General features: G+C 49.7%; 1 protein-coding gene and 1 long non-coding RNA gene across 4 annotated transcripts in view; one reads left to right on the plus strand and one right to left on the minus strand.

Annotated features, from left to right (window-relative positions):
- LOC126925192 (uncharacterized) overlaps positions 1 to 13405 on the minus strand; it is a 130532-nt gene that overhangs the window by 103099 nt on the left and 14028 nt on the right. The window lies entirely within an intron of this gene.
- LOC126925010 (protein vein) overlaps positions 1949 to 13405 on the plus strand; it is a 198994-nt gene continuing 187537 nt past the window's right edge. Inside the window, exons 1-2 of one of the 2 annotated variants that reach the window (XM_050740102.1) lie at positions 1949 to 3613; positions 3704 to 5715. In XM_050740102.1, coding sequence (XP_050596059.1) covers positions 4404 to 5715 — 1312 coding nt within the window. In that variant the 5' untranslated portion in view covers positions 1949 to 3613; positions 3704 to 4403. Of the gene's footprint in view, positions 5716 to 13405 lie in introns of both variants that reach the window. The other variant, XM_050740109.1, reaches the window with a different exon arrangement.

Raw genomic sequence — 13405 nt, forward strand, 5'->3', positions numbered from 1 at the left:
TTGTCGTGCAGATTAAAAGAGGAGGGCCGAGATACCAAAGTAGGAAGGAAATTCGTTTAAGGATACTGGATACGCGGAATTTATTTGCAGGATGTCATTTCCGGTCATTTGAGCGAAAATAAAACGCGGTGCAGAATGTTTCGATCCCATCAACGAGAGATAATGAAGGACCATCGTGTCACTGATGCATTATCCTGATGAACGCGCCGTAAATATTCGGCTACAGAGCGAAACGGCGCCGATTAATCAGCCGAATTCGAACACGCGGTTATTTAACGTTCGGATATGCGGAATACAGCCGATCGCCAACTGTTTCTATTTATTATTTAAGCATTCGAAAACGATACGGTCGAAGCGGTAGGACGATACGATGCGGAACGGTTGAAAATGCAAAATTACGATGGCTCGCGCGGTAAAGAAAGAAACAACACCGCGGGAGGTTCCGCGTAAATGGCAGCGTAGAGGAGAACGAAATGAAAACGTTAATTATGACGCGGCACGCTTAAGTGTCGCTATTTAACTCGGAATTAATCTGTCACGGAACGAGTGTGAAAAACTACCCGTTTAAGAGGCCGACTCTCTTGGCGGGTCGTTTGATTGGCAGCTCTCGAGGAGAGTTCCTCTTGAACGTCGTTGGTGCTCCCTCTCTCTTTTAAAAACCTCTCCGGGACTACTGGTGCGTTCGTATATTCGAGTCGGAAGCACGACGCGATGCGGAGGGAACGAGGGGGCGCAAGAAGGAACGGCAGGGAAACGAAGGAAGACTTTATTTTCGGTGGCCCGATGACGCTGAAAGGCGCGAGCGTGGAAGAAGAGGAGGAACGACCCGTCGAACACCGAGCGTAAAAGAGCGCCGGAACGGGCAGGCTGGAGGGGACGAGACACGAAGAAAGCGAAATGTCCTCGAGACTCGGATAATGGCTCTGAACGCAGTCTGTGATTCGTAACAGTTTAACGTTTTATAGGAGCAACCTGATTGCACTCTGGGCCTGTGCCGTTGTAGCCGGTGTTGATTTTAATAAGTGCTTCGTCATTATGCCCGAACGTATTCGATTGTTCGACCTGTCTTCCAAGAGCAGGTAAATATTGAAGTACGATATTAATTTGCGTTCTAATTTGAAACTATTCGTAGCAAATAACATCGGAGAAATCCCAGCTAGCGTATATCTCATCGGAAACGTTGCGATCTAAGGTAAACGACGTCCGCCGAAACGCGAATACTGCCCGAGTGAAAACAAAGTTCTATCTATTTTGAAAACATTGTTACCGTGTACGCGTATGGGCCGATTTAACTCGTATTACGGGTTAAAATATCAATGTTTACCAGAAATTACGAGAACCGTCGACGTTAATTGCGCAATAACAATAATCACAACGACGCAACGTCTCGCGTATATTCATGCGTTAAAAATCGAAGTATCGTACGTCATTGTATAGAAACACGAAGCACGCTTGAAATCACATTTTGTCGGTGTAAAGGAAAACAGTATCGAGAGAAATCGAAATAAAAATGATACTACTAACGAGAGAACCTGATGTGCATTTCATGGCTGCGAACGAGATTTTCTCGGCACATAAATAAGCATAAAAAAAAAGAAGGGAAGGATAAAAAGTAACAACGTCGTCCACTAGATTGTACTTATAAATGTCTGAACGAAGGACAATCTAACGTCGAGGTAGAGGACAGAGAGAGATGGAGAAAGGCGCTTATTGTGCGCTGAACCATGTCGCCTTAGCGCACCGAGCAAAGTGAAACCTCCACAAAAAGCGTAAACAAAAAATAAACGTGACGAGGGTCAGTAGAACCTCCGTGTACGTCAACACCGCGTGAAAATACGACGTAAAACGAAGAATGGAATTTGTAACGCGAAGCATGGTGCAACAAGCGCATAAAGACGCTTCGAATCATTTCACGAGTGTACCGTTAATGACGCGACCGCCATCTTTAATGCGCGAACTTTTGGCGCGGATGCATCCCGATTAACGTTACGCGTTCGGATTATAGTGCGTCATGAACAAGTGAATATCGAGTGAAAACATCGCGATCCTCGTCTCTATCCTGGCTCTCGTGACGCACTTTCGCGTTCAACGCATCACGAGAGTAGATAACTAAGACGGAGATTCGTGATAGCAATCAGAATTAAGCGAATGTATAACCTAACCAAAAAAAAGGAGGGCGGTCGCGTAACAAAGAGGACATTTATGTTTGGTACTCACGATTGGAGACAGATGAAGTTGGATGGAAGAGTGAAGGTGCGAGAGAGACACATGGTGATTGTGTGTGTGCAGTCAGGAAGGAGACGCGAGAGAGAGAAGAAAGAGAAGGATCACGCGTGCGGTTCCTCGGTTGTTAGGTCGTCGTTACACAGGTTCTTAAAGGTCCCGTGGTCTGGCGTCTGGCTGTGTGTAGAGTGGAGTGTAGCGAGCGCGGGGTTCTCGGTGTCGCCGCTTCGGTCGGTGCGCGCGCAGAGCCTCGACCGGCGTCCGCCAGGAGTCGCTGGCGCTGTGGCCGGCCTCGGGCTGCGCGAGCGGGCCGTTCAGTCTAATTTGAACCGTCGCGCGCGCCCGACGCGGGGCCACCGACAATCCCTTCTCCGCCTCGACGTGACACGAGGCTCCTCGTGCATGCCGCGTGCAACACACGCGCCGATCCCCCGCACGATATTAACCGAACGCGTGCCCGCCATCCAGCACAACCGACAGAAGCATCGTTGCCATCGTAGAATCGGTGTCGAAGTTGAACCGTGTACTACGATCGTCTCTTCGGTCGCTCCTCCTCGCGAATCCGACGACCACGCTCGTTGCTCCGTTCACCGTCTGCCGACAATTTTCGCTCGCAAACCAGCGTTTCGTGTTTCGCTCGTTCCCGTTCTTACGTTACTCGCGATTCGTTGACGTGCGCGATCGTTGTCGTCGTCGTCGACGACGTTAGTGCCGCGATCACCGCGAAACGTCGACAAGTCTGGACGGCAACGGGGAGGAGGAGGCGGAAGAATCGTGTGGTAAAACTGAACAGTGAAGTGCGTCGCGCAAGGGCTAGACTTCGACGGTCGACACTACCAAGCGCGAGAGCCTCGTGAGTATATTTAAATAGTGTGTCTCTCTGGCTGGTCAGAGGAAGCCGACAGTTTCTTGGTCTTCTTCTTCGTCGTCGTCGTCGTCATCGTCGTTGTCGTCGTTGTCGTCGTCGTCGTAGTTGTCGTCGTCGTCGTCGTAGTCGTCGTCGTCGTCGTCTTCTTCTTCTGCTTCGTCCTCTTCTTCTTCTTCTTCTTCTTATTCCGCTCCTTCCTACGTCGTGTGTCATCATCCTCGGCTTTTCCTCGTTCGGAGTGCAACGTGATACGACGAGAGACCGAGCCACGAGATCGGGGGTGGCGCGAAATTCTTTATCAATTCTCGACAATTTATTTCGAGATACGGAAACAGTGCCGCTGATTCGCCGCCGGGAGAGTGCTCCAGAAAAAACCAAAATCAAATACGGTCGAACAGTATCTCGAATGACTTGGATCGTATCGATTCGACGACAATGAAGGAGTAGTCGATTCAACGTGTACGCACAGGATACAACGATCGTCGATTTGGAGAATCAAGTCTCTCGATCGATCCGAAAAAGGTTTGAAATCCAACGAAAAAGTCGTAGAAGTACTCTATTATTTTCAATATAGGAGTGTCGCGTATATAAACAAAACTATTTACAACGCAGGCACAACATTAAGAAGGGACGACGGCGCCTGTTACGGATACGAGGAATCGCGAGCAGGATGTTATTCTCGATCGATCGACAGGATGATCGCGAGTTTTGAACTGTACTTCTCGATGCGGTTTAGAGGGAGTACAATCGCAGTAGCCGGCGGTCGTGATCGTTTGCGATAATCGCGAATAGACGCAGTACGATTTCGTACCGCGGTGTTCCTGTCGCATCCATCCCGAGGCATCAAGGATGAAGAGGACGGTACTAGGCTGGACGAAGAGCAGACAGCTGAGAATCTGTCCGATGGAAGTCCCGATGTTTTGCTGCTGCCGGTGGTACAACACCTCGTGAACGAGCGATTTTCATTATTCGACGACAGTCGTCTACGGAAGGAAGGAGACCTTGGTAGACGAAGGGGTCGCGAAGACAGCAGTTTCCGAGCGAATGAGGCTTCGCTGAAGATTGAACGCGAGCGAGAGACAAGAGGAGAGGGACGCGATATCGATAGCGAAAGAGATCTTCTCGCGAGATTTTTAGGCGAATTCGCGAACAAAGAAAGAGAAGAGAAAGCACCAGAGAGAAAGAGACAAAGAAAGAGGGGGGAGAGAGAGAGTGTGAGAGAGATAGAGAGAAAGAGAGAGAGTGGTGTGTGCTGCGTTCGGGGTGACCGAGGTGTCGACCTCACCCCCGATTAAACCAGCAAGCAGGTCGGATGATGTGGGCGTCTCTGTTTTTGGCCGGGATCTTAAGCGGCTGGTGGGGCGCACTGGCGCTCGCTGCGGCACCCCCCGCCAATTGGAACTCCCTCGAGGAGACGTCGACGAGGACCACCAGCGACCATCCACCATCGATGAGCATCGCCGCCGTTGAAAAGCCCCTCGATTACCGTTTACCAACTTGGAACTTCGTTACGCGAACTATCGATATACGCGAGCATCGAACAGCCGACCAGACCCTCGCTCAACCTACGCGAGATTACAAATTACCGGTTGACGACGACGTTCAACCAACGTCGCAGCTTAACCAACGATCCGAACAACTTCGGAAGGAACAGCAAGGGAGAAGATTCGCCTTGAACTTGCAACTCGCCACCGAGAATGATAAACGGTTCGTTGCATCGGATTCGTGGACGTATCAGGAGATCGGTGACGAGGGTCCATCGTCGACGATCGAGCAAGCTTCTGGCAGCTATCGAACTTCGACTTTCCCGGTGGGAAACCTTCGTTCCCAGGATGCTTCGAAGAGATACACGACTCAGGAAGAGTTCGACGACTCGATACGCGACGTGTTCGTATCATCGTCGAAGCGGGTCAACCGTCGTCTAGATGACGAGACGGCGAACGTTTATCCAAAGATGGAGGAGACCGGATTGACCCAGCTACCTCGTCACTCGTCCACGCAAACACCGATTCTGCGTTCGTCCGGAACCGAATCGTCGATGGAGAGGCCGCGTGTCATCAGATCGACCAAGCAACGACCAAAGAACCGTACGAAAGCGGACTCGCCGAGAGAACAGCGACGAAGATGCCGGAACAAGGGTTGCCGCGGTCAGAATTGGTGTCCCGACGTGGACGTTGGGAACAGAGCTTATCTAGCGCCAACGGTGTTCGAGGGAAAAGCGAGAAGCATGTCTTCCGTGAGGAAACCAGGCTCGAACTACGCGGTGACGTTCGAGGTGAAGCAAGTATACAAAAGCCAACCCGGTTTCCAGCCGTTGCAAAAGAACGACAGCGTCAGGCTGCACTTTCGAGACAAATCGGCGCCCGGCAAGTCGACGGTCTGTGGCTACGACAACGATGGGAAGCAGCAGCAGCAGCAGCAGCAACAACAACAACAACAACAACAACAACAACAGCAACGCGATAATCAGAGTGGTGTGGTGCGAGCCAATATTAAGAGGGGTAAAGTGTATCTAGTGTTTGTGAATCGCGTGGGACCCAGAAACTTCACGATCCTCGGTGAGCCGGTGATACGAAGCAAGAAGAACGAACAGGCGGTGCAGGCTGTCATTCGACCGGATTACGGTGAGTACGATTATCATCTCTAGCCCATTAATCTAAGAGCTTCGCTCTCGACCGAAGAAACGACTATTGAGAACGATCGGGAGTTATTGCAGCTGCGTGCTTTTGATTCGCGACCCCCCGTGTCTCGTATCGCATCGCGTCGCGTTTACGGATGCGTATGCTTCAACTCTTGCTATTATTTTCACGCGTGAGCGTATTCTCGCATTCAACGATCCTATCGAAAACGCGCTATACCTCGGCCTGGATTCTGTCGAAAAATCTTCCACCGATACGATATCTGGTATCCTGATTTTTTGGATATCATACGCACGGATGCTTAGACGTTGAACCACCGTGACGTTTCTTCGATACGGTCGGATTATATATGATGGAAAAAACACAGTTTGCCGTCCGTTAGAAACCTAATCCGCGCACGATACAAGCTTGTAGAACGTCTTTCGGCTTCGGCAAAATCATTCCAGACAGTTAGAACCGTGAACAATAAATTGTAACCAAGCTTTGACGCTATTACTTATCGTATCTGAGACTCGTTTCTGGCTACACGAGTACGCCCACGTAGAAGAGAAGAGGTGCTTTCCTCGAGGCGCGTAATCGAGACGCGAACACGCGTATATTTAAACCGCCACGTAAGTTGGATCGCCTTCAAGTCGGCGTGCGTGGTTCGCTCGCTCGCTCGCTCGCTCACGCGAGCGTCCGACTACGAGCCACTCGTCGGCTTTCCGAACAGGCGACCGTCGACGACTACGATGACGACGTGATCGGGCATTTCCACCGGAACTCGACGCCAGAACGAGCGTAACGAGTCTCGAGTTTTGAAGGTGGTCCAATTTGCCCGCGGTTCAACGCGCTCCACTCGACTCCCTGCTCGTTCCCTCCGTGACGATTCCCGGCCAAAGACTTGTTCGCGCTGTTCGATGACTACCGTGGCGGCGACCTTCCGCCACTTGATTTATCGCGATAAGTTGTGCGCCTTGGTCGACTCGGCTTCAGATATCGAAAGTAGCTCGTCACAGAACATCTGTGAGACTTTTGACGAGCCGATGTTCCGTTTCAACTCATCGCGCACATGTGGTCTCCCTGTTTCGACCTGTAACGCACCGCGTTTTTCAACTCTTCGATCCATCGAGACGTTTCCTCGAATATTTATCACCTACTAGTCTACTCGAATTAGTCACAGCTAGGAATAATGTATTACCTTAGTGTATTGCGACATTTTGAGACGAGTTATCGATACCGCCGTGATCGCATAGATAACGTCGCGTCGCAGAATTAACGTTGCTTGTACGTTCCGATACAGGCGAGTTAATGAGGAGCGTTTTGAGAAATTTGTGCAACACGCGTTAAAGGAGATCAACGTCGCGAGATCGATAAAATCGAAGCATCGACCGAAGCGTCGTCTATTCGAAGCACGTTCGTTTAGATTCTGTTTTACTCGTAAAGCGGACGCTTTGCAAATATGTCGGACATTTTTCGATCGGGCTTGCTGGCTTGTACGGCGCAAAGGGAGGAAAGTTCTTTGATACTTCTTCGGAGTAACTCGGCTCCGGCGTCGTTAGCGTCGTTTTCGTCGTCCACTTTCCTCGTCTCGTTTACGACTTCGGAACTGTTGCGCTCGTTTGCCCAGCAGCCCAGCTCCAAACCCTCTTCACCTGTGCGTATTACACATCCGCCTTGACGCGTATCGAAAGTTTCCGGGACTTATCCCATTATCAAGCCTTGGAGTATCTCGTTTCGTGAAGAGCGGAGAGGAGCCGTCCCACTCGGCTAGAGACTCGGCTTCTCTGCCTCCGCTTAAACCGATTTATCATGTACGTCTGAACGTTGAGGGGTAAATTGGATTCTCGGGAGCTTCGAATCTTGATAATCTCGTCGAATCTTAGTCACAGATCGTTAAAAAATCTCGTAAACCTGGAAACTCCAGTCTTTTCTTATCGAGAATTATTTCACTCTTATTTAACGATTCTCTCGAATATTTGAGTTTGCTTTGTTAAGCGTTTTCAAAGTATCTCCTCGAGAAGAACAAATTTTTAAATAAACCACCATTCCAAAATGAAAAGCGTATGACTCGTAGGAAACGAGGGGTGCAGAAGTTGGGCGTGAAAAGAGGCGCAAACGCTTCTGGTGTCCGGCGACGCGACGGTTCGTTGATCCGCGATCCGCAAAAGCGGGTCCGCCAGCCCTTCTCCCAGTTGCCGGTGACTAAGCCAGACGGGGGGACCCGGGACGTCAATTATAAGGCCTTAATCGGAAACCCGTCCTTACTTCTGTTGGCTTACACTCGGCCATGCCACCCGAGTGAGACAGCGGGCGAAGAAAAACGGAATATCGAGAGCATAGTCGTGTCGCGCGCGACTATCCTCGTCGTCACGCGCCCCGAGTCCCTCGGATACCTGCGACTGTTATCGTATCTCGACGGTTGTTCTCGCCTTTGGCCAACGCGATCCGTTGCTTCCAAGGGAGCGCTTGTCTTTCTTCAGGCTTCTACGAGATTCCGGACGACTCTCTTGGGGATACAGGTTGCACGGTACAAGAATCTGCCGCTACTTGCAGCTCGAAATCCATCGAGAGCTATTAACGAATTCGCATGTTGAATCTCCGTTTCGGCAGTGATCAATGATCAGAGATGTGAATCACATCTTCGTAAATAAGAGTTCTCTGATAGTAATTGCAACTAACTGTGAATCGTGAAAAGGTACCAGCACCGAATTGTTTCGGGTCAGTACCGTTCGTCTCCGTTTAAATGACTACTCCTACGATTGATGAACTCCCAAGCGTAAACTCCGAGAGCGATAAGCACAGGGTATTTAAAGCCGTATCTGTAGTTTAAAAAGGGGCAAACGTTTAGTCATGTGCCCCAAAATGTCGCACAGTCGTTGTTGTCTTGGTACATGGTAACACAACGTTCATTAGGCGGGACTAATATTAATCCTATTAATATCAGAACCTGTAAAGCCAATGAAATCGCGAAAGGTAACCGAGCACAGATCGGATAAACATAGTGTCGACCATTTTTCGGAAGCGGTCTCGCCGGGCAGATTAAGAGCTCGCGTTCGCAGAAATTTCTACGTGCTATTCTTAGATCGTGCACCGTGTATGCAGCGATTGCGCATTATGGTGTAACTACGAGTTCAGCGGCGCGATATCTGGTTCGTTGGTTCGTTCCTTCGATCGTTCTTGTGGCACACGCGATATTGCGTTATCGCGCAAGAGACTAGAATCTTCGGGCGCAATGTGTCGGCACGATGACAGGTCCTAAAAGGGACGCGCGCAACGTTCAGGGCTACGAGTTATTTTGGCATTTACCGCGAGTACCGTCGAGCGTGCGATGCAAGCGCATGCGGGTGCTGGTTAATCGTTTCGATACTTGTAATTTCTCGGTAGGGAGCTGCTGTTCTCTGCATGAACGAAGTCTAATCAGAAAGCACCAATTTTCAGGCATTTTCGCCAGGAAACGAAAATGTAATCGCGTTGATTTTCACGACTTCATCTACTGCTAGATAGAGAAATCTTTGGTCGAGGCTGCGCAGCTGTCGCCTGCGAAGCAACGAATTACTATAGAAATTAATTGACGTCAATTATCGTTGCGTTCGACGGGTGTATGTAGGACGCACCATCGAGTGTCGGTGCACGGTGCAACGGTGCTATGGTGCAACGGTGCTTCGGGCAGATAGTTAAAAGACCGATCCTTCGAAAATAACGATCGTCTTGCTGTGACACTTTTGATCAAACGAGCGCGCCGTTCAAATTCGGTTCGTTCCTTTGGTTACGCGTTTTCAAGTGGCTAATCGCGTAGACGATATCGGATGTCTCTGTTTAAAACGAGACATCCGATGCGATGCTCCCATGCCAACCTTTACCTGTTACTGTTGTGGCGCGACTACGAACCGTCCGTGAAATTAATAGAAGCGTCTTTGATTTATCGCTCGCGACTACGTATTTCGGGAATTGTATATGGGTCAGCGTTGACTTTGTTCTTTCCCATCTCCTATTCCGTTGTGCACTTACCGACGATGGATTAGCGCGATGTAATTAACGCGAATCAGCTAGATGAAATGTCTGGTTCGATCAAAGAGAATTTCGACTGTTCATTTCTGCGAAAGTCGGTGTCTCGTGATAGTCGATCGATAAAGCATAATTGGCAACTTAGCGGGAACAGAGCTCGTACATCGGACACGAGATTGATCGTCGAAGGAAGGGGAGTAAGGCACAAGGGCATCAGGAGGAGTAGCAAAGAGACGGATAGAGAGTGAGAGATGGAGAGACAAAGCAAAGCGAAAGAAAGGACTGGGTGAAAGAGGAAGGAAGAACGAAGGAAGGAATAAGGGAGAGAAGTGGGCCCGCGAGGCGGGCAGGAGGAGGGAAATCGGCACGTACGTATCCAGAGCACGTACGGCCCTGTGCCCATACTCAGAGGAACCCGCAGGTACGCTCTATATACCGTGGACTGTGGACGGTGGCTCACGCACAGACAGACGGTCGCACACGCACGTGCATAGCTAGAGGTGGGGTATGCGAGTGGTCAGGGTGGGGGACCACACGTGTGGTGTGTGTATACACCGTAGCGGCGAGCAGGTAGACTGCTGGGCGGCCGGCGATGCAGCCTCGAGCACGAGGTCTCCGAGGTGATCCGCCGCCGATCTGGAGAACCGGTGCTCTCGATGCTGCGCTCCACCTGGCTCGCTCGCATCGAAATTAGTTTACCCGGAATGCGATTGTAGCGATGCGCTGCGATGCGTTCACTGCGCGACACTCGGATCGTTTCTCGTTCGCGTTCCACGGCTCGGTTCATTCCTTCCTTTAGAAAATTAATTTACAGATAAGATTAATTGGCGAAAGAGTCAGGACGAGGGATCGGCAATTGGATCGAGCGTGACACCGCCTTGTCACGCCCTTTCATTGGTCCGTGGAAATGCCACGTTTCCGTTGGAATTTCTCGACTTTCGAGAGCGTTTGTTAGTAGATAGAAAAGCACGAAGAAACGATGAAACTTCTTTTCGGTGAAATTTATAATCTTGAATCGATGATCGGTGCTGCAACAAAACGTAATACGCGTACTTTGGAATAGAATTTGAATAGCAGCCCCAACGCGTTAATACGTTCAGGTTTAACGTAATAATTCGATCATGATAAATGGACGCAGGTCTATGTCGAGCGGCCGATTCAACGGTACGAACTGGAACACGGAATAAATTGCGGCATGTCGTTCGCTATGTCGACGATCGAGTAGACTGCTGGGCGACTGCCGATCTAACGTGGCCGGTCACTCGAGCGTGATTATTTTTAGCGATCCGAACGACAAGCGATCAGTGAACGGTGAACCGCATCGATGGTTCGTGAACGGCACGGCGCACAGTCCGCCTGTCCGTTCGCGAACATAGCAGAGATTTTTCCACAATAACGAAACCTCGATATTATCACGGAACGATGCGATAAGATCTATCCTCGTGATCCTCTTATCGCGTGAATTTCGTCGAATTGTGGCCGGCGATGGAATGTTTCGCAAAAGAACGAATTATACGCGAAAGAACGTTCTCGGTTTCAAAAACGACGAGCTTTTCCAAAAATGTGAAACTCGTGGCTGATTAATGTCCACGAATCGCGACGAATCTCCGTGGTCGGTGATAAGGAACGACATGCATCATTTCTGGAAGGAAGAAAAGTTTTAATATCGTCCAGCTCGCGAAATTTATGGTCCGCTTTTCTCCGCTGGGGAATTGGCCGGTGTTCGCAATTCGATGGCGTTTGCGGAAATGTTTTCCCTTCGGTGTTCCGTCTCGTCGTACAGGATTGGGATTCACGAAATTGGCACAGCTGGCAGAACAGTTGCCGTAGGACAATCAATGTTCCCGAATACAATGCGATAATTTGCTATCGCTTGTCGCCATCAACGATTGAATTACGGGCATATTATTATCGTACCGGCGCATTTCTGACGCTTGACTACTTCTGCCACGGACAAATGTTCGCGTGATTAACGATGCCTCGATTGTCCCTTCGGGCTCGTCGATTTTTCTTCGCACTCAAAATCGCCAAAAGGTCCTTCCGTCGTCGAAAAGACCAATCGTTTTTTTTTTTTTTGCGAACGCGAAACGGAACTCGCGATGAATATTTTTATGGTCGCGTATCACGGTAACGAGGTGAATGTTAAGATATCGTTAATCTTTAATGACTGGTAGCTGGCAACAATTCGAAGCCGCGACCCGCTTTCGCGAAATTCAAGGTTTCAAACTTGAAATCAACGCACGCGCTTCGCGACCTATGCGACAGACCGCTCGATCCACAGTGTCGTAATAATCACGGTATAAACGGTAGATCGATCGATCCATCGCAGAGGACGAACCTCGCTCCTTGTTATCAGAAAGCCTGCGCGAAAGTAGGGGAAAAAAGCAGCCTAAACTGCGACGCAGCGTTCCGAGAAACACGATTCTCCGGGTCTCTCTCCACTCGACTCGTCTACCCTTTTCTACTATCCCGTGGAAAACGCTTCGGTATCTCGTTAAAAACTCGGTAAAAAGTTGGAGTTAGGATCCCCCTCCAAACTCCCCCTTTTTTTACCTCCTGTCGTTTTCTTTTTAACCTCGATTTCAACCTCCGCCACGAACGAGCCAACAAAAAAAAGACAGCCTGTCGATAACATGTGTTTTCCCTGCCGGTTAAGCCGCCACCCCTTCTCCCGCGACTCCGGCTTCTCTCTATCAGTTGCCCTTCCTACACACGCTTCTTTTCTAGTCGGAATAAGGGATGAGCCGGCTTAAAGAATCGTAGATTGAATATCACTGCTGCGAGACTGGTGGCGGCCACAGCATGCGGATACGCCCAGCGATTTGTATGCCGAACGCGGTTGACTATTTCACCCTTCCGTGAGCTCGCGCTTTTCCTTTTTTTTTTTTTTTTTGTTGCCTCTTCTTTTCTTCCACTTTTGCGCAGATTTCTTCGCTTGTCCTATATTCCAAACGAGGCTGCTCTGTTTCGTATACCGCTTATAGATCACTATGATCAATTTACGCTTCGGCAGCCGTGTTGTTCTTTTTTCGTCCGTTGATTTCGCTCGATCGAGTTTCCCGCCGTTATCGCGCCCCACCGTTCGCCTTCTTCCATCTTCGTTGGCATTCTTCTTTTATTCGAGATCCGAGAAAGCACCCTGGCGCGATTTCTGCATACGCGAAGGTCGGCCGAGCAGTTTCCACGGGCGAAAAAATATACTTTGAGAAGACGGCTGACGCAACGCGGCTAGGAGCTGGTAGATCAGACGTCCGGTCCGTTGTCGCGGTTATAAATAACCTACTCACGGAGTATTATTTCCGAACGGTCTAGAACCCATTCGGATCTATGAAAGAGGTCACGTAATGCGAGCGTGGAAAAAGGAGGAAGTAGGAAATCTGTAGCCGCAACTTCGACTCGACCAACGTTTTCGCCACATGGAAGCTCGATACAACAGCTGCGGTCGCTCGAAAGTATCCTACTGAAATAATAAAAAAAGTGAACTGTCGTGCAAATTTGCGGAATAATGAACCCTAGCCAGGAAGTATTTCGTGTCAACGAAGGGTTCGCGATACAGAAGCGAAGTTGATATGGAACTCCTGTTGGTCGTACAATCGTCAGACAATTTGATAATTAACGAGCAGCCGAGCTGCTCCGGCTTGTTAAATAATTCCTGGATCGGATACCTTTGACGAACACCCGTATTTGC

Source organism: Bombus affinis, chromosome 2 (assembly GCF_024516045.1).
Source record: "Bombus affinis isolate iyBomAffi1 chromosome 2, iyBomAffi1.2, whole genome shotgun sequence".
Taxonomy (NCBI): Eukaryota; Metazoa; Arthropoda; class Insecta; order Hymenoptera; family Apidae; genus Bombus; species Bombus affinis.